This window comes from Vicia villosa, unplaced genomic scaffold, assembly GCF_029867415.1.
Source record: "Vicia villosa cultivar HV-30 ecotype Madison, WI unplaced genomic scaffold, Vvil1.0 ctg.006160F_1_1, whole genome shotgun sequence".
In the NCBI taxonomy this organism is placed as follows: domain Eukaryota; kingdom Viridiplantae; phylum Streptophyta; class Magnoliopsida; order Fabales; family Fabaceae; genus Vicia; species Vicia villosa.
Genome location: NW_026706739.1, coordinates 4608 through 26845, shown reverse-complemented (window position 1 = coordinate 26845; position 22238 = coordinate 4608). Strand labels below are relative to the sequence as shown.

Sequence of the window (22238 nt, the reverse complement as noted above, 5' to 3'; positions counted from 1 at the left end):
AAAGTGGTGAGTGGCCCGGTATTGGGAACTGTTCATCACTCATCTACGTTAAAAGACACAAACCAATCATTTCTTTTTCTTTTGCCTCGTTGGCACCTAAGGGCAATGTTATTTCCGCTCGAACGCATCGTAGGTCGATCCCTTATGCAAGAGCATGAACGTTAACTCTGCCCAACTAAGAAACACAAAAACAAACAGAAAATCTTTAGCCGAGCTACGGTAACTCTGATTCCTGAAAAGGATACGTAGGCAGCGGGGTAGGGCCCGTGCGAGTACAATTCTTTCTTTTCCCTACATTTGGCATTCATTTGCATTTAGATTTTAGACATAGATATACACCCTTTAGATAGAAACAAACATAGGTGGATACCATCGAGTACGATGGGCGTGAGGGGTGCTAATACCTTCCCCTTGCGTAACCGACTCCCGTGCCTAGATTCTCTGGTCGCAAGACCCTGTTCCTTCTTTTGTTAGGTCTTCTGATATTCCTTTCCCTTATGGGATAAATATATTGGTGGCGACTCTGTTCATTTTTCGCGAGCGTGCGACACTTAGCTCAATTTGTTTTCAAAAAGGTTTGCAGTAAGTAGAAAAAAGAATTTGAAGAAGGACTTTAGCTTGTAAATAAGCATAGCCTTTTTGAAGGTTTCTGAAAAAAGGGTAAAATTGAATTTAAACCAGAGCAAGTAATTAGAAGCAATTACCCTAAATTTATAAAGAGTTCTTTTAGCCTTTCAGGGCTATCCATACCATAGGAGGGTAGGAAGTCCTTGTATTGGATGTGAAGGGTCATCGAGGTTATCGTTCGCCATAAGACTGTCCCTGCCATAAAGAGGGCAGGTAGTCTAAGGGAAAGATATAATAGTCATTAATCTGTTTAGGCATCATGCGAGGATACCTTAGCAATGGGGACGAATAATCACTTACCAAGGCAACGTCAAGGGACAAACTTGATGATGAATGAACTGAGGGCAACATTTGCTTTTGGTATCCTCAGCATCGAGGGACTTGACTATTTTCACAATTAAAGGAAACAAGGCAACAAATCATAAGGCAACAGGCAACAAGAAAGATTACCCTAAAGGTGTGTGTGTGGCACAATCAGGTGATCAATATTCAGATATTTTATCTTGTAATTAGGCAAACTAAATTTATTAGCAGGCTTGCACTCCCTATTATTACTAACCACGCAGTATAAAAGCAAAAATTAAAAATCCTACGCTATTACAATAAACACCTATAGGCAGAAAAATAAAGGCAGGAAAATAAAAACCCTAATTAAACTATTACATCCTGTGAGCAGTTACATAATATGGCAAAACTTGCAAGAAAAGAAATAATTGAGTAGATGATAACCCTGTAAGACATTACAGCAATAATAATAAAGTAAAACGAATAAAGGCGAAATTATAAACAATAAGGTAAAATAAAAGGGCAAAATAAAAGAAAATTTGTGGTTAAAAGATTTATGGAAAAAAACCTAAACCTATGTTTAATGGACAACACATACCAAGATGTGATTTTTTAGGGTTAAGGGCGAAGGTTAGTGATAGAAACCTAAAATTACTAATTATTAAACCCTAATAATGTTACCCTAAAATTGACCTGGAAATCCTAATTTGATTCACCTAAAATTACCCTAATTTAAATTAATTCTAAAAAATTAAATTAAAACTAAGTATTAACCTAATTAAATATTAATCCTAAACTATACTAAATATAATTAATTTAAACTCATTAACTAATCTAATTATTAAAGTAAACTCCTAAAAATAAATTGTTATATATTAAAAAAATTAAGGTTTTTTAAAAGGATTAATTAAACAAAATAAATAAAAAAAATTATTTAAAAATAAAATAACAAGAAATAAAGAAAATAGATATAAAGGTAAAAATAAAAAGAATTAAAAAATCTGGGCAAGTAATCCAGTATGGTTGAATCTTGAAGGTCCATGGTGGTGTGCATTTTCTGGAGCGTTAGATCTGGCCTCGTGATTGATCTGAGGGCGTAAGGTGGAGAGCGCATCATAATCATATGAGGAGTATTGCGCTAGATCTGTGCATTTCACTTGAGAAGAAAAAAGAATTTGTCTCCTGCCTGGATCGAACTGGGGTCTGCATGGACATTAATTCCTTCACCAACCAGTGGAGCAGCGCTGCCTTATTGATATCTGCATCATTGCCAATCAAAATATATTAAACTCAAATATCAATTTGGAATGGTCAAACGTGGGCCCCTATCTTCTCTCTCTGAACTTCAATAATCTGTTCTTCTTCAAATGACACCCTTCATCTCTCTTTCTCCATATATTTCTTCTCCTTAAGTCAGTCCCTATTCTTTTCATCTCTGTAATAAAACACAATCCATCCGTGGGAGTCGATAGCAGCGGAGGTGGTTGTACGGTGGAGAGAGGTTGTTAGGATGCTAAATTAAGAACCCTAACAAGACTAATAAAAGATAGTAAAAGCTAAAAATTCTAAAGATAAGCTAAGAAAATTAAAGACATTTTCATTTCATTCCTACCCTAATGTCTCAATGAGGTTACAATATATAATACTTCTAATGGGTAATAACTTAAAGACCCAAATACTAGTAAAAGCCCAATAGCAATATTGATAACTAATAATATAAATTAGAACTCTATTATACCCCTCTATCATTGCCGTCGGGTTCACTTGAACCTTGTCCTCAAGGTTCTAAAATCACTCCCGGATTCCATTGCTTAAACTGAATAATTATAACCGGACATTTATCTTCAGTCACTGCTTCATAAAAACAAGCAGTATACACATAAAGTGAGGCATCATTGGCACATATATTATTGTTCAGCATTTCTTTGGAAACACTACCAAAATTAACATTAGTATCCATAATAGCATGCATTGAAACTTTAGCAACAGTATAGGCAGCCAAATACCTAGGCCAAGCTTTTCTTTCCAAAGACCCTTCTTCAAATCCCTTGATAAATTCCTTTAACACTTCGTCTATTTTCTTTTCTGTAAGGTTTTCAACATCACCGAAAACTCCTTTAGCCCATTCATTTGATACATGCTCTATCTTTTCTAATGCTGATGAAACATTGACTACTCTTGGTGAATCTGATAATTGGAGAAGAGGAAGAAGATATTCAAATGTTGTTTTAGCTCCATGATAATTTATTTGCAGACAGTCTTTAGTTGACTCATATGTTTGTGTCATTGAACTTCTCAATTCATCATTAGATGGTGCCTGCCCGTTCGTAATGAGTGCTGAACTGAATAAATTACTATCTTTAATTTCAACTCCACCAATCCTAGCATTGTCAACCAGAATATCAAGTTTTCCAAATTGGGATTTGACAAAATGTGCAAGAGCAGCTACACTTGCAACATCAGCCACCTCTAGTTGATGAAACACAACAGAATCAGATAAACCAGAAGCTTTCAGTGTTTCCAATGCTTGAAGACCTCTTTGTTCATCTCTTGCTGTAAGCACCACTTTGATTCTAGCTTCAGCTAATTGCTTAACTATCTTAAATCCAATTTCTGTGTTTGATCCTGTCACCACTGCAGACCTGACCAATGCTTGAAGTCTTGCATAACTACTAGTAGCTGCAGAAACCGGCACTTGATTTGCGTATCCATTGTTGTTATGGTAACTTCCAATAGTCTGATAATCAGCAAGATTATAATAAGTGCTTGAATAAGTTGGATTGAGCTTGTTTTTCTCAAACCCCAATAGATGTGCCAAATCAAACACACTGAAAATTAGATTTGCAAATAAGATAGGGGCAGAATACCAATAAATTGAGGGAATGTCTAATGGGGGTATTTTAACAAACAGTTGGTGGGCAGCATTTGAGAAGCCACTATTACGATAGCTCTTTGATTCTATTATTCCCCAGCACAAAAACCCAGCAACACTACTTATGGAAGTATTGGGAGGATGTGGTGAAATATCATCAGGAGGTTTTGGTGGAACTTCATAATCAGTGTCATCAGAAGGTGGAAGTACGTGGGTAGCTGCGCCAATCTGAATTAGAGATAACCAAGATTGCTTTTGAAAAAACATGAACCCAGTTGAATATCGTGACTCCAACTCCATTAATGAGGGTTTGTGAAGGAAATTTGAGACCTGAAGTTTTGAATCCGTTGAGATTAGCAGCGACCAACTGTCTGAGAGATCCCTTGTAGAAATCAGCTTTGTGGATGTGAGTTGAGGTTTGGGTGGTCCTGGGTCATATGGTTCGGTGTTAGGGATCAAGGCATCCGCCACAGTGTTTGATTGTATTTCATCTGTCGGCAACAACACTAACTCGTCGTCAACTTCATAAGAGTTAAAATGGGCTGGTTTTGATGGCGGCGGCGAGGTGAAACATTGCTTCAACTCCGAATCTGACTGTGATCGGGAATGGGTTATTTTTATTGCATCGTGGGATTTCACGATCATCTTTGAAAAGGTTGGATCTGGAGGTTTTGGTAGAATTGTAGAAGAAAGGTATGGCGTGTAAAATGTAAATGAGGGATGTTGAAGGCAATTTGGGAAGGTAGGGTTTTGAACAGAAGAGGGTGACTTGTATAAAGATTCATGTGTGAAATTGCTAATATTAGAAGAGACTATAACTGAAGTATTTAACACTAGAGGCAACTCACCCTTGTCACTTATATTAGCAACATGTTCTTCTTCCTCATGTTCAGTATGTAAGAGTTGAAGTTTCAAGTTTGTCTCCTCCTCTTCTTCATCCATCGGTAAAATTTCTCGCCATTCAGGTTTAAAATGCCAAAGAAATACACTTGTAAAAGTGTCCCAACAAGATGGTGGATGAAGCTGAGACCTCCAAAGCCACCATTGTAGAGCAGGACCTTGCAATCCGGTCACAACTTCTGACAGCTTCATTTTTTCTGGTGTTCTTTGTTCTTTGAAATATTTTTCAACACATAGCACCCACCAATAGGAATCTTCTTCTTCATCTCCATAAAACACTGGAATAGCCATATAATTTGGGAGAGTGAGATCGAAATGAAAGCACCAATTGTTAGGATGCTAAATTAAGAACCCTAACAAGACTAATAAAAGATAGTAAAAGCTAAAAATTCTAAAGATAAGCTAAGAAAATTAAAGACATTTTCATTTCATTCCTACCCTAATGTCTCAATGAGGTTACAATATATAATACTTCTAATGGGTAATAACTTAAAGACCCAAATACTAGTAAAAGCCCAATAGCAATATTGATAACTAATAATATAAATTAGAACTCTATTATACCCCTCTATCAGAGGTCGAGGATGTTGATGGCGGATCCGGAACGGTTCATTGTGAGGGATGGCCGTGAGTGCGGGGTTTTGGCCGGTGGTGTTGCATCACGATGATGATGGTGCTGAGCTGTGTTCGCGGATCGCATGGTTGTTGTCGCTGTCGGCTGAAGCCCTGAGATTGGAGGGATCTCGCGGCGGTTCGTCGTTCGCGGTGGTCGGAGTACAGCGGTTTGTCGAATCCGGTTTTGTGTGTTTCATGGTTGTCGTTTCTCCTTCCTCTATTTGGATTTGTGTTCTTTAACACCCTGTAAGCAAAACTAGAAAACAACAATAATAATAATTCGATTTTTATTTCGATTCATCTCCTCTTCCTTTTTTGTTTCGATGCTGTTTTCAAATCTTGAATATATGTTTAGATTTTGGTGTTGCGAAGCTTCGAAATCAGACGTGTGCTGCTACTAGGTTGTGACTAAGAAGTGGTGGTCGACTGCAGTGCATCGCGGTTGGGGCGGTTGATTCGTTTGACTGCCGCAGTAAGGGTCGAAGGAATGGCAGCGCCGTGTTTTCGACGGCAGAGTGAATAATCACGCTAGGGCTACTCTGTTTCTTCTTTGATTTCAAGTGCAAAACACCCATGCTTGCAAGACGTGCATCTTCGCCCTCAATTGTTACCAACGGTATATTCACAGCTTGAAGCTTCTCTCTTTAATAGCAACCTGCGAATGAACCTACAAAAAATCAACAATAATCCATTCTCTGTTTTTTGACTGGCCTTTTAATTATTGAGAAATTTCACAGCTAGCTATGTTTTTGTTAACAAACAAAGAATATATTAAGCCAAAGTAAAAGCCAAAACAAACCACTAATATTCTTAACAAACTTCCCTTTAAGAATCGAAATGCAAGAGTTGAAACACGTCTCCATTGATTTTCCTTCCCGGCTTCCATGAACTCCCAGGACTCGATTACGGTTTCAACCGTGCATTGATGGAGCAAGTGTGCATAAAGTTGATTGGTTGTGATTTGTTGAATCTTGGTGTGTAGGAAAGTGCAAGAATCAAGGTGGTGGGTTTATATTTTGAGCAAAGTTTGTGTTGTGAAAGGTTTATGTGATATTGATGTTGGGAAGCGCATAACCGTGACAAAGAGGTGAGGGAGATCAATTGTGTTATTCTTTCTGCTAGTGGCCAAATTGGTGTTTTCTGGGAGAGAAGTGAAAAAGGGATTGATCGTCACGCGAGTGTTTTTTTACACTGTCGGTGGTCTTGTTTTTTGTGTAGGTTAGAGATAAGTATACACGTGAAAGTGGAGGGGGAGAAATTGTCTGAGAAAATAGGTTAGGATTTTTTAGTCCTCATTGTGGATAAAAAGTTAGTATTTATAAGAAAAAATTAGGTTAAAACAAATAATGGGCTTGGATCATCTAAACTAATTTGGGTTGTTCCATAATATTGAAAGAAATACCTATACTTATTTATTTTGGTGATAATGCATAAAATGATAATATAACTAAAAATAAATAAAAGAAAAATTAATTTTTATGTAAGTAAAAAGAACAAAAATTAATATATAGTTAGAAACAAATAAATAAATAAATACATGAGAAAAGAAAGTTAGAAGTGGGCTTTGAACCCGGGACTTGCAAACCTTACTACCTTACCGATCGTATTATGTCAGTTACTTGAAATGACACGACATACGAAAATATATGGGGGCAAATTTTGGGGTATGACATGTTGCTAAATTTTAAGTTGATATTAATAAGTATTTTGTTGTCTTTGAAGTTATTTTAGTTGAATAAGATGTTATGTCAATTAAGTTGAAAGTATGATTCCGCTGCTTAATTAATGAAAGTTGGTTTGTTTTCAAGGATCAAATTATGTTGTCACCGGTTCATCGGAGGTTTATGCGTTATGTATCTGTTTTACATGCGATTAAATGAAGTTGTTTTTAAGTAGTAAGTGTAGAATCTCATTTGTACGTTGAAACTTTGCAACTTTGGTTTTATTAATATTCGCTGGGTAGAAATGGAGTGTTACAGAATGCACTTGAGTACTCCAAACAACAACGCCACTCCCTACTCTAGAGACTTGAAGCCGCATGTAGAAATGACATTACAAAACATTTTAATGACGATACATATATTTAATACGCATCTTCCCAAGATCACTAATTCTCACCCGCTAGTATGTTCCACCTCCGTCAAACAAGGATTTACCCGAAAAACACAAGACAACAAAAGAGAGTGACATGGTAAGCTCAACCTTTTTTTCACTGAGTAACGAAAAGGACTTGCAGGGAAACTGTTATGGGTTGGCAAAAGGCCCGATAATGAATGCTTCATCTATAGACCTGCCAAGTAGGAAGAATGATCGGGTGGAAAGTCCTCAGAAAATCGAGCATCTAATCCTAATCACCCACGCATTGTCTGTCGTTAGATCAGATCAAACGCCCCCACATAAGACACCAAGTTAGATGGGTTTTTTTAATCGTTTGTCATATATAAGTTCAACATTATTGAAGGATAGAAAAACACTTAGAAAGGGGAGTTTGAATAAGTGTGACTTTAAAAACTTGTAAGATAAAAACAATGAACACAATTATTTTTATCCTAGTTCGTTGTTAACGAAACTACTTCAGTCCACCCCCTTAGAGTGATTTACCTCAACTGAGGATTTAATCCACTAATCCAACTGATTACAATGGTTATCCACTTAGAAAACTTTAAGTCTTCTAGAGTATACAGATCACAACTTGATCACTCTAGGAATGCTCCACTTAGAAACCTTCTAAGTCTTCTAGAGTCTACTGATCACAACTTGATCACTCTAGGAACCTTTTACAAACAATGTAAAATAATATTTACAAGAGTAAGACTGCTTCTAATAAAGCTATAATCACAACAGTGATATTTCTCTTAAGTTCTAAGCTTAACACTCACTAAATATTACAAGAGTTTGTGAGGTTGAAGATGAAGTTCGTGAGTTTTGATTTTGACAGTGTTTCAGTATTTTGCACAAATGTTCTCATTTGCTGCTTCTGATCAGAACTTCTATTTATAGGCGCTGAGAGGAAATGACCGTTGGGAGCATTTAATGCTTTGCGTGAATAGTACAGTTTTGCATTTAATGTTTCACACTTTTGTCAACTACCTCGAGCCTTGCTTTTCCTGCTTTTACTGACTTTGCCTTTTGTAGCTTCTAACGTTCCTTTTGTCAGTCAGATATTAGACTTAGTAGCCTGTCATCTTGTACTTTCTTCTGGACTCAAATTTGTAGAATAACAACGTTTGAATATCAGAGTCAAGAGCTTGGTGCAGAGCATCTTCTTGTCTTCTGACTTTGAAGAGCTTGAGCGTGATACCATTCAGAACTTCAGTGCTTCTGCTTCTGACTTCGTTCTTCTGATGCTTCAGTTCATGTTCTGATTCTGCTTGACCATCTTCTGATGTCTTGCCAGAGCATGTTCTGATGTAGCCATCCAGAACCTTCTGAGTCAGTGCTTCTGAGCGCTGATTTGTGCATACTCTTTATGTATTTCTTGAAATGGAAAATGCAAAGGATTAGAGTACCACATTATCTTATACAAAATTCATATAAAATGTTATCATCAAAACACAGAATATTGATTAGAACAAATCTTGTTCTAACAATCTCCCCCTTTTTGATGATGACAAAAACATATATAATTGATATGAATTTGTATCCAGAATATCAGATGAACAAAGACAATTACACATTTATAGCATAAGCATATAATCAGAGTGTGTGAATATGTCTCCCCCTAAGATTAACAATCTCCCCCTGAAATTAATACTAGAAGAATTTATAAATAAAAGACTTCCCTGAGTACTTTTCCATTTCAGTTGAGACTTTCACGTAGCATAGAACTTCAGAACATTCAGAGCTTCTCTTCAGAGCTTTCATTGGACAGCTGCAGAGCTTTGAATTTTCCCTTTGTAATCAATTGTATCATAGCATACTTGATTGTATCAGAGCATTCTTGAATGTATCAGAGCATTCTTCTTGCTTCTGATCTTGAAGCTTCAGAGCACTAAGCTTGCTTCAATTCTCTAAGAGCATGCTTCTTCTTAGAATTGCTTTTCCCCATGTATTTGCTTCTCATGTTGAGCTTTTACCAGAATATCTAATTCCTGCAAAACTATCAAGGACCGAGAAAAACTTGCAAATAATGTTAGGAATGTTGAGCTTTAATCCAAGCAACTGATATTATAAACCAATTCAATTATCATATTTCTCCCCCTTTTGTCATAACATCAAAAAACATAAAGATTCAGATGAACAAAACACACAGAGTGAATAAAGACAAAGATAATTTTTCATTGATTAAAAACATCAGAAGATACAAAAATAGATGCAATTCAAGCAGATGCAAAAAACAAGAAAACACACTAAGACGCAAGACAGAATACGACTGGCTGAACCTAGAAGCTAAGACGGCCAGAAGGTTCTTAATCTCAGCAGTGTCTTCAACTTGCTTCCTTGTAGCTTCCTTCTGATCATGCATGAAGGATCTGAACTCACCATTTGTATCCTCTTGCTTGTCCAGACGAAGAGCCAAGTTAGCTTGATTCTGTTGAAGCTCCTTCATAGTGTTAAACATCACAGAAGTAGAGGGACCAGCAGAAGCAGCATCAAAGCTATTGTCCATAGCAGAAGGATTTGCAGCAGCAACTTCAATCATAAGAACATCTCCTTGATTTTCCTCAACAGGAATTTCTGAAGCAGGATGTTCTAAGCCTTCAAGAATTGCAGCTAGATTTTCTGGAGGTGTTGGAGTAACAGGTTCTGGAGGGTATTCAACTTCTGGATATACCATATTTGGTGATTTTTCATAGGGATGCTCCCTTAGCCAGTTGAATAAGAACTTAAAGTCTCCAGTTAGAACCTTGTATGGATGTGGCCTCCACACAACCATTTCTAGAGGATTCTCTTCTTATGCAAGCTCATCTACAAACTCCTTCTCTTCAAGAGGTTTCCAGCTGGTGATGGGATGGTAGTATCTTCCATCATCATACCTCAGAACGTAACCAGAAGGACCAGGAGCTGCAGCTAGACACTCTTTCTGAAGATTCAGAAAGTCAGAATGGATCTCCCTTCTAAAAGTTCTCTAGAGCTTCCCAGCAGCTACATGATCCATCTTGGAGTCATGAGCAACCTTCAGAGCATCTAACCCTGTTCGTACCTTATATTTTAATACTTCAAAACACATATCAACAGAGGGTTCAGGAGGGTGGCTTCTGAAATGGGTGAATCGAGAGTCTGGGTTAAGAACAAAGTATGGTTCAGGTTCTCTAGATAGTAAAACAAAGGTGGTAGAAGATGATAGAGAGGATGAAGAATCTGTTGTGGAGGTGGTTGAGGGATCATTTAATGGTGAGATAGCAGAAGGAATGGAGGTGCTTGAGAAAATGTTTTCAGAAGGAATTTTTGGAAAGACAACAGTTAGAGGTTGGGGGTCAAGAGTTGGTAGAGGATGGTGTCTTTTAGAAGTGGTGGAAGAGGATGGAAGGTCAGAAGGAGGTGGTCTTTTCTGAGGGGGAAGGTCAGAGGTAGACTGTAAACTAGAGGTGTCTACATTGTCTATATCTTCTATGAGCTTCTGAAACTCTTCAGAAGTTCTGGGTATTTTCAGGGATTCTGTTGATACTTGTTTAGAATTAGTATTAATAGGTACAGAATCAGAGATAACAATACATGAAGATTTCTTCTGTTTCTTGACTTTCTTAGCATCAGGTCCTTCTTCTGTGACCTTTCTCTTCAGCTTCTTCTGTTTCTTCTTCTTATCCTTTTTCTGTAAATCTTCCAAGGATGGAAGAGTTCTACCACGAATCCATTCAGGATCAACATCGGATTTTTCTTTAACGCAGAATTCCAGATATAGCTTCACAGATTCTGACAATTCTTCTTTGTACAAATGAGAGAAATCAGCAACAGGATTCCTTCTTGTCAGAACATCAGAAGGAGCTTGAGGAGTGGTGGTTACTTTCTCAATAAGTTGCATTCTCCTCACAGTGTGAGCATTCAGAATGCTTCCACAAACTGCAGTCAGATGTTTAGAGCCAGCTGCTCTCAGAGTCTCAATCAAACCACTCTCAGTCAGAATGTCTGATATCAGTCTGCCCAAAGGAATTGTTTTCTTCTTCAGCTTGGGATTCTTCAGACGTTCTTCTTCCCTTGACTCTTCAACATTAGTCTTCAAATATTCATACAGAATATGAGGAAGATTGATTCTCATACCTTTTCCAATGTAGTACAGAATGACCTGCTGATCTTGACTGATGTAGGTTGTAGAGTTTGTTGATCTTCTATGATACAGAGATCCCATAATAATCTTAGCCCAAACTCTATAGATAGGCTTGAGATCAGTAGTGTGAGGAGAGTTTTTACCAGCAGTAAACAATTCTAGATAAATCTTTTCCCAATTTGATCTTCCATGAAGAGCACCAGTTATACCACTTGTATTATCAAGATTGTATAGCTTCCTTATCAGCTTTTCAGAAATAACTACTTCATGACCTAGCATGAAGGAAATGATGGCAGTTGGAGTAACAGTAGCATGAATCCAAAATTCCTTAACCAATGCAGGGTAAATTGGTCCAATAAGACGATTAAAGTAGTTTGCCCATCCTTGAACCATCATGCCTGTTTTGATTTTGAAATCATGTGCTTGCAGATTCTCAAAATCAACCATGGATTCACAGAGAACTTCCAGTTCATCTTGAGGAACCAAACATGTCTTCAGAGGAGCAGTTACAGATTTCTTTTGTTGTTCTCGTCTTGAAGATGAAACCTTGCGTTGAACAGTTGATGAAGAAGCCATTGATTCACTACTGAGATCTCTGGGTTTTGTAACTTTAGGGTTTTTGAAGAGAGAGAAGAAAAGGAAAAAAATGCATAAACAGTGAATAAAATGAAGATGAATGGAAAGAGATGAAATGATAAAGAGATGTGTTTATATAGGCACGGATTTGAAATAATATGCAATGAGATTCTGAGAATGAACAGTTACAGAATGCAGAGAATCAAATGCATTTAATGTTGAGTGACGTTAGGGTAAAACGTGATATTTGAAATGATTTGCACAGTTACCTAGGGCGGCGTCTCATCAACTGCACGCATGCTTGTCCCTTCAGAATGAACACGTGTTCATCATCTGGAATAGTTGGTGACAGCTGTTTTGCTTTAAAAGAAATTCTGAATCAACTTAGACATATGAAACGTTAGCAATAACAGAATCAGAATATCTAATTGATCAACAATTTTAGAACTTCTGATAAGAAAATAAATAATCATTTCAAATCTATTCCATATATCAATTCTTCTCATCCTTTCATTCTGGGCATAAATCCATACTAATGTTCTTCAGAATGAACTTAAACCTATCTTCAGCAAGGGGTTTTGTGAAGATATCAGCCCATTGATGTTCTGTATCCACAAAGTTTAAAGAAAGAAAACCCTTCTGAACATAGTCCCTAATGAAGTGATGTTTGATCTCAATATGTTTAGCTTTGGAATGTAAAATAGGATTCTTAGATAAACATATAGCAGAAGTATTATCACAGAAGATAGGAATGGTACTCTCATATATCTGATAATCTTCTAGCTGACTCTTCATCCAGAGCATCTGTGTACTACATTCAGTAGCAACAACATATTCTGCTTCTGTTGTAGAGAGGGCAATTGTGGCTTGCTTCTTGCTGTATAAAGAGATCAGATGACTTCCCAGAAACTGACAGCTTCCAGAAGTACTTTTCCTTTCAACTCTATCTCCAACGTAATCAGCATCACAAAATCCTACTAAGTTGTATTCTTCAGATCTTATTTAGACTAAACCAACATTAGAAGTACCTTTCAGATACCTCAGAATTCTCTTAACAGCAGTTAAGTGAGATTCTCTAGGATCTGATTGGAATCTAGCACACAGGCATACACTGAATAGAATATCAGGTCTAGAAGCAGTAAGATATAGAAGAGATCCAATCATACCTCTGTAGAGCTTCTGATCTACCTTCTTACTTACCTCATCCTTACCTAAAACAAACATTGGATGCATAGGAGTCTTTGCTTCTTTGCTTTCTGAAAGATTAAACTTCTTCAGAAGTTCTTTCACATACTTGGTCTGATGTAAGTTCCTTCAGAAGTTTGATTGATCTAGATCCCAAGGAAATACTTGAGTTCTCCCATCATGCTCATTTCAAACTGTGCCTGCATAGACTTAGCAAACTCCTTTCCAAGTGTAGCATTAGATGTTCCAAATATGATATCATCAATATAAATTTGGCAAATTAGAATATCCTTTTTAAAGGTTTTACAGAAGAGAGTTGTATCCACTTGTCCTCTAGTGAAACCATTATCCAGAGGGAAAGAACTTAATCTTTCATACCAAGCTCTGGGAGCTTGCTTCAGACCATATAATGATTTCTTTAATTTGAAAACATGTTCTAGAGACTTAGAGTCTTCAAAACCAGGAGGTTGGTGGACATATACTTCCTCATCTATATAACCATTTAAGAAGGCGCTCTTAACATCCATCTGATATAGAGTGATGTTATGTTGAGTGGCAAATGAAATTAGAAGACGAATAGATTCTAACCTGGCCACTGGTGCAAAGGTTTCTGTATAGTCAATGCCTTCTTGCTGACTATAGCCCTGAGCAACCAGTCTGGCTTTGTTTCTTACAACTTCTCCTTTTTCACTTAGCTTGTTTCTGAAGACCCACTTAGTTCCAATGATGTTAAATCATTTTGGTCTTGGAACTAGATCCCAAACATCATTCCTTGTAAACTGAATTAGTTCTTCTTGCATGGCAATTATCTAGTCAGCATCCTCCAGAGCTTGATCAACAGAAGTTGGCTCAATCAGAGATACTATACCAAATTGACATTCTGCATTGTTCTTAAGGAATGCTCTTGTTCTGATAGGATCATCCTTCTTTCCAATGATAACATCTTCTGGATGAGCATAGTTGAGTCTAGAAGATCTTCTGGGTGTTGACTATTCAGATATTCTGAGATTCTCTAAAGAAGCAGCAACTTGATCTTTTGAAACTTTGCTTCTGGGTTCTTCAGGATATGAGTTAGAGATTTCTATATCTGCAAAATTCTCAAACTTCTTTGGCTTTCCAAGACCAAGCTTATCATCAAATCTGATATTGATTGACTCTTCCACTACAAGAGTTTTAGTATTGTATACTCTGTAGCCTTTTGAGCATTCAGAATATCCAAGTAGAAAACACTTCTGAGCTTTAGAATCAAACTTATGCAGATGATATTTAGTATTCAGAATATAGCATACACATCCAAATGGATGGAAATAAGAAATGTTGGGCTTTCTGTTCTTCCACAATTCATAAGGAGTCTTATTAAGAATAGGTCTTATGGAGATTCTATTCTGAATATAACATGCAGCGTTAATTGCTTCTTCCCAGAAATGCTTAGCCATATTGGTTTCATTGATCATGGTTCTGACCATTTCTTGTAGAGTCCTCTGACCAGATTAAGTTTGTTAATCTGAGAAATCTTTCTCAAACTAGCATGACCTATTCTTCTATGCTAGACCCACTGCTCTTCACTAACAGACATAAGGCAAGTAACCTTTTGATTCTTAAGATCATGAAGATCAATCTTGTAAATGTTGTTCTTTCTCTTGCCTGTAAATAGGATAGAGCCATCCTTCTGACTTATAGCTTTACAAGACCTTTGATTGAAGATAATGTCATAACCATTGTCACTTAATTGACTTATGGACAATAAGTTATGAGCTAATCCATCTACTAAAAGTACATTTGTTATAGAGGGAGAGTTACCAATACAAATGGTTCTAGAACCAATGATCTTGCCTTTTTGGTTCCCTCCAAACTTGACTTCACCAGCAGATTTAAGCTCCAAGTCTTGGAACATAGACCTTTTTCCCGTCATGTGCCGCGAGCATCCAGAGTCCAGGTACCATGACATGTTTTCCTTTGTCTTTTTGGCTGCCAAGGATATCTGCAACAGGTATAATCTTTCCCTTAGGTACCGACATTCTTTTGGGTCCTTTTGGGTTAGTCTTCCTCAAGTTCTGATTGAACTGAGGTTTAGCATGAAGATTAATAGGAGGTACAACATGATATTCCCTATTATGATTAGCATGATATTTCCTAGGATGTGCAACATATTTATTGGTGTGTGTTATGTGGAAACTCTTGGCATGTGATGTGTGCCTAATATCATGAGAGTGGCCATACTTGAATTGATCATACAGAGGTTTGTATGTGATTTTCATCTCATCAACAGGTTCAAGTTTATACGGGGTTTCACCCTCATAGCCTATGTCAACTCTTTTGTTTCCACTAACTGCATATATCATAGAGGCTAGCTGACTTCTGCCTATACCTCTAGATAGAAACTTCCTGAAACTCAAGTCATATTCCTTAAGAATATTGTTCACACTTGGAATAGACTTTTCTGAACTAGAAGATGATTCAACATCTTTAGATAGTTTTAAAACTTTTTCTTTAAGTTCAGCATTTTCTATTTCAAGCTTCTTAGTTTCAGATGCAAAGAGCTTTCTCAGCTTTTTGTACTTGATACTAAGTTTAGCCTTCATTTCCAGAAGTTCAGTTAAGCTAGAAACAAGCTCATCTCTAGAAAGTTCAGAAAACACCTCTTCAGAATCTGAGTCTAATGTAGATTCTGATTCATCATCAACAGTGGCCATCAGCGTTATGTTTGCCTGCTCATCTTCAGAGTCTGACTCTTGATCAGAAGAATCTGAGTCATCCCAAGTAGCCATTAAGCCTTTCTTCTTTTCAAACTTTTTCTTGGGCTTTTCCCTCTGAAGCTTTGGACACTCATTCTTGTAATGTCTAGTTTCCTTGCATTCATAGCACGCCACCTTCTTCTTGTCAGATCTTCTGTGTCCAGAAGATTCTCCTCTTTCAGGCCTTTTGGAACTTTTGAAGTTCTTGAACTTTCTTTGCTTACTCTTCCAGAGTTGACTTACTCTTCTGGAGATCATGGAAAGTTCATCTTCTTCTTCTTCTTCTTCTTCTTCTGATTCTGACTCTTCAGAATCTTCTTCTTCAGCCTGAAAAGCGTTAGTGCATTTTTTATTGTTAGATTTTAATGCAATTGACTTACCTTTCTTCTGAGGTTCATTTGCATCCATCTCTATTTCATGACTCCTCAGGGCACTGATCAGCTCTTCTAGAGACACTTAATTCAAGTTCTTGGCATTCTTGAATGCAGTCACAATCGGGCCCCATCTTCTTGGCAAGCTTCTGACGATCTTCTTGACATGATCAGCTTTGGTGTAGCCTTTATCTAGCAATCTTAATCCAGCAGTCAGAGTTTGGAATCTTGAGAACATTGCTTCAATGTTTTCATCTTCCTCCATCTTGAATGCTTCATACTTCTGGATTAATGCTAAGGCGTTTGTCTCCTTAACTTGAGCATTACCCTCATGAGTCATCTTTAAGGATTCAAAGATATCATGAGCAGTTTCTCTGTTTGTTATCTTCTCATATTCAGCATGAGAGATAGCATTTAGCAATATTGTTCTAGACTTGTGATGATTCTTGAAGTCTTTCTTTTGAGCATCACTCATGGCTTGTCTTGACACCTTGACACCTTGAGCATTAACAGGATGTGTGTAACCATCCAGCACTAGATCCCATAAGTCACCATCTTGACAAAGAAAGTAACTTTCGAGTCTATCTTTCTAGTACTCAAAGTTTTCACCATCAAAAACTGGTGGTCTATTATAGCCATTGAAACTATTGCTTCCATTACCATTGTTGTTTTGTTCAGGTGTAGGAGTAGATGAAGTTGTTTCAACCATATTGACTTTGTGTTTTTCTCCCTGAATCTTTTATCTAACACAGTTAAGTGCTTGTACCTAGAACCGGCGCTCTGATGCCAATTGAAGGATAGAAAAACACTTAGAAAGGAGGGGTTTGAATAAGTGTGACTTTAAAAACTTGTAAGATAAAAACAATGAACACAATTATTTTTATCCTGGTTCGTTGTTAACGAAACTACTCCAGTCCACCCCCTTAGAGTGATTTACCTCAACTGAGGATTTAATCCACTAATCCAACTGATTACAATGGTTATCCACTTAGAAAACTTCTAAGTCTTCTAGAGTATACAGATCACAACTTGATCACTCTAGGAATTCTCCACTTAGAAACCTTCTAAGTCTTTTAGAGTCTACTGATCACAACTTGATCACTCTAGGAACCTTTTACAAACAATGTAAAATAATGTTTATAAGAGTAATATTGCTTCTAATAAAGCTATAATCACAACAGTGATATTTCTCTTAAGTTCTAAGCTTAACACTCACTAAATATTACAAGAGTTTGTGAGGTTGAAGATGAAGTTCATGAATTTTGATTTTGACAGCGTTTCAGTATTTTGAACAAATGTTCTCATTTGCTGCTTCTGATCAGAACTTCTATTTATAGGCGCTGAGAGGAAATGACCGTTGGGAGCATTTAATGCTTTGCGTGAATAGTACAGCTTTGCATTTAATATTTCAAACTTTTGTCAACTACCTCGAGCCTTGCTTTTCCTGCTTTTACTGACTTTGCCTTTTGTAGCTTCTAATGTTCCTTTTGTCAGTCATAGATTAGACTTAGTAGCCTGTCATCTTGTACTTTCTTCTGGACTCAGATTTGTAGAATAACAATGTTTGAATATCAGAGTCAACAGCTTGGTGCAGAGCATCTTCTTGTCTTCTGACTTTGAAGAGCTTGAGCGTGATACCATTCAAAAATTCAGTGCTTCTGCTTCTGACTTCGTTCTTCTGATGCTTCAGTTCATGTTCTAATTCTGCTTGACCATCTTCTGATGTCTTGCCAGAGCATGTTCTGATGTAGCCATCCAGAACCTTCTGAGTCAGTGCTTCTGAGCGCTGATTTGTGCATACTCTTTATGTATTTCCTGAAATGGAAAATGCAAAGGATTAGAGTACCACATTATCTTATACAAAATTCATATATAATGTTATCATCAAAACACAAAATATTGATCAGAACAAATCTTGTTCTAACAATTATGTCATTTCAAGTATTATTGCACTCTTATCCTAAAGCTACATCTCTTTGACTTCACTAACTTGAACCTTAGAGTGCTAGCTTTGCAGCTTCTCGTCGCTCCTTTATATTAGTAACTCTCACTGCCGCATCAGAAAAACTCGTTCGTTCAACACTACATATTTCTTGTTCCAACTCGAAAAACAAATAAATAAGTGAACACAAATTTTAATTGAAAGAAATTTTTATAGTTCCAATAAATGCATTTTTTACGGTTTCACAGTAAAATATTCTCTAGTAAATTTATACTAACATAAAAAGTGTTACAATTTTTCATTTAACTTTTTAAAAAAAATAATATATATAGTAAATTTGACTATTTTTTTATATAAAATCAAAAAAATTATATATAACTAGCTAAAAAATTTAAACACCGCAAAATTAATTTAGGTGTAGAATTAAAAGAAGAAGAAATTAATGTAAGAACAATCCTTCCAAAATTTGTCCGTCCATATTAGCCCTTTTATAATTCAAGCACATGAAATAAATTTGTGTGGAGAAGGCAAGCACACATATTAGACTTTACAACTTGCCTAAAATCAAACACACATAACCCACCATCAAGTGTACCACTTCAAAGAAAACAAAAGATAGGACCACTAAAAAGTGCTGAAAAAGAGAGAGAGAAAAATGTTATTTTATTTTCCTTCCAAAAAAAAAAAATGGCTTGCATTAAAGACAAACAAGTTTTGCATGTTGAGGATTACACCATCACTGACCATACATTTTCAAGTGTTAGCTAAGGTTACATGTGATAGCATATTCCTCAAAGAAAAATATGTGCCTCTAACACAAGCCTTTCATTCCCTTTCACATTTTCTCTCTTTATATCCTCACAAAAAAGTACATTTTTTTCAGCTACTCATTTTTCAGCTACTCATTTTTCAGCTTCTCTATCTTTCTACTTCACTTATTTTGCATCCATTCAAAGTTGCATCCACTCAAAAGAACCAAAAACTGTGCTGTACCTATGATGTCTGGTGTTCTTCTTTGGGTGAACTGTGGAACCAAAGAGAATGCCATTCCTTTGATGGGTCTTGGAGGAAGAGGTGTGAGAATTCAGAAGAGATTTAGGCACTGTTCTGGAATTAGTTTTGCTAGTTTTTCAAGTGCAGTTGTTGAACCTACAAGATCTTCAGAGGAGAGGGTGTATGAAGTGGTGTTGAAACAAGCAGCACTAGTGAAGGAACAGAGAAAAGTTGTTAAGAAGAGAAGTTTGAATTTGGATACTGAGCCTATTGAAGGTGATTTCACCAATGGAGATCTTTTGAGTTCTGCTTATGATAGGTGTGGTGATGTTTGTGCTGAGTATGCCAAGACTTTTTATCTAGGTACCCTCTTTCTCTATGAAATATGTGTTCAAATTTCTTACTTTTATCTTTCCTTTTGGTTGATTCTAGTGGTATCAGGCGGTGCTGATACCAATACCGTTTTATTCACCGTTTTTAGGATGAAAAAGAAATTGTGGTTAATTTACACTGCGACAACTGACTGATGTTTATAACCTTGTTATCTAGTATATATGTTGTTGAAAAATTGATTGGTTCATTCAAAATTTGAATTCTCAGGCACACAATTGATGACACAAGAGAGGAGAAAAGCTATTTGGGCCATTTATGGTAAGTCCAATTAGTAACCTCAAATTGGTTTAAACAAAGCTTTTCTGTAATAGAAATTGACAACTCTTTATGTACTATATACAGTGTGGTGCAGAAGAACAGATGAGCTAGTGGATGGCCCTAATGCTTCACACATAACACCAAAAGCATTGGACAGATGGGAACAGAGATTAACAGATGTTTTTGAAGGTCGTCCTTATGATATGTATGATGCTGCACTTTCAGATACTGTCACAAAGTACCCTGTTGATATACAGGTATGCCCCATGTTCAAAAGTGAGAGTGTGATTTTTTACTGTACTTTAGAATTGGAACTAAATTATAACAAGTTATGCCAAAAACTTGTACAATATAACTCAAACTAGTGGACTAGGAATATGACCTCTTTGAGAGCGTGCAAGTTGGATACAGCAGACGTCCAAAGTTTGTTCAAAGTTAGTTTGGGTTTAACTGTGGCATAATAGGGCCTATATTTGATTAGTCAGGGTTGAACCATGACTAACCCATCCATACTGGACTTTCAAAAACTTAAAACGACTATGACTAGAAATATGCTTACCAATGTTTTTATTGATTCTTTGTAGTTTTAAAGAAAATTTTATCAAAGATGAGTGTATAAATTACTTAATTTTATGAGAAAAAACTGATCTCTGTGTGTATTTGAATAGCCCTTTAAGGACATGATTGAAGGGATGAGGCTGGACCTAAGAAAGTCAAGATACAATAACTTTGATGAACTATATCTTTATTGCTACTATGTTGCTGGGACAGTTGGTCTTATGAGTGTTCCTGTAATGGGAATAGAACCACAATCAAAAGCTTCAACAGAGAGCATCTACAATGCTGCATTGGCTCTTGGCATTGCTAACCAACTTACCAACATTCTCAGAGACGTCGGAGAAGAGTAAGTTTCTCTTAAATACTCCCTCTGATCCTTATTAAATAACTAATGTATCTGATTCATATTAAGTTAAGTTTCTTTCAAATAGTCTCTTTGATCCTTATTGAATAACTAATGCATCTGATCTATATAGACCAGATACATTATTTATCTGATTCCTTATCTAATCACTTAATTCATGCAATAGTGCTAGAAGAGGGAGAGTGTATCTTCCACAAGATGAATTAGCAAAAGCAGGCCTAACAGATGACGACATATTCCGAGGCCGAGTAACCGACAAGTGGCGCAATTTCATGAAGGGACAAATAAAGAGAGCAAGAATGTTTTTTGATGAGGCAGAGAAGGGAGTTTCTGAGCTTAGTTCTGCTAGTAGATGGCCTGTTTGGGCATCTTTGTTGCTGTATAGGCAGATTTTAGATTCTATTGAAGCTAATGACTACAATAACTTCACTAAAAGGGCTTATGTAGGAAAAGCTAAAAAGCTTTTATCACTACCTGTTGCTTTTGGAATAGCATTTTTTGGCCCACAAAAGTTAACCAAAATGACTACAAAATGAATTTTATATTGTGCTACAAAAGTATTGAATTGTTCTGTTTGATCTTGTAAATGTAGTTCCCTAGATATTAGAATGGTAACAATTACTATAATGTATTTTTTTTAGCTTAAATGTATACATCTCAATCTCAAGCTACGCAATATTGAAGAAGAAGTCATTCATTATCTTGTTAACTTTTTTTAAGGGTAAATATTGATTTCATTCTTTTACTTGTTCCCTCTTTCCATGGACACACATGCCACATTTGGTTATACTAATTGTTGGTTTATGTGGAAAGATTCTAATTTGTTAAAATTTACGAGTGAATAAGAATTAGAGTAAGAGACTAATCTGATTTTGAATATAAGCAACAACAAGAAAGTACTTATATTTTCATCTTGAATATAGACAAATGTAATTATTATTTTTTACTATATTTAATAATGTTTATCTTAAACATTATCAAGATTGAAGGATGCTCTTGTTGAATTAATCAGTGTGACTTTTGATAGATTTCTCTTATTGCTTCATAAAGGCGTGGAATTTTTGTATAATCGATATTTGTATAAAAAATGTATAATCGGTTTTTGAGTGACTTTGTTAATAAGTCTCTCATTTGAGTTGAATTTTTGCTTGAGTCTTCTTTTTAGAAAGTTTTCTTGACACTTTCTCACCAAGATTCATATTAGAGAACTATGGATCATATTCATAATGTCATTCTTCTCTTTTTTTCTAAAGAGATGTGGCATGAGAACTATTGGCACATGATCCCATAATCAGGAGCCAAGGTGTAGCATGAGAAATAAGATTCCTAACAGAAAGTACATCACAAACTTTGGTAAAT

The 22238-nt window shown here is 36.3% G+C and overlaps 1 protein-coding gene across 1 annotated transcript; it reads left to right on the top strand.

The window, feature by feature from the left end:
• Positions 1 to 19128: 19128 nt before the first annotated feature.
• On the top strand, positions 19129 to 21588 carry LOC131642942 (phytoene synthase 2, chloroplastic-like). Its single transcript, XM_058913102.1, has 5 exons — positions 19129 to 19669; positions 19907 to 19957; positions 20042 to 20214; positions 20626 to 20861; positions 21046 to 21588. Exons 1-5 carry the CDS (start codon positions 19309 to 19311, stop codon positions 21413 to 21415), a joined length of 1191 nt encoding a protein of 396 aa, XP_058769085.1. The 5' UTR covers positions 19129 to 19308; the 3' UTR covers positions 21416 to 21588.
• The last annotated feature ends 650 nt before the right edge of the window (positions 21589 to 22238 follow it).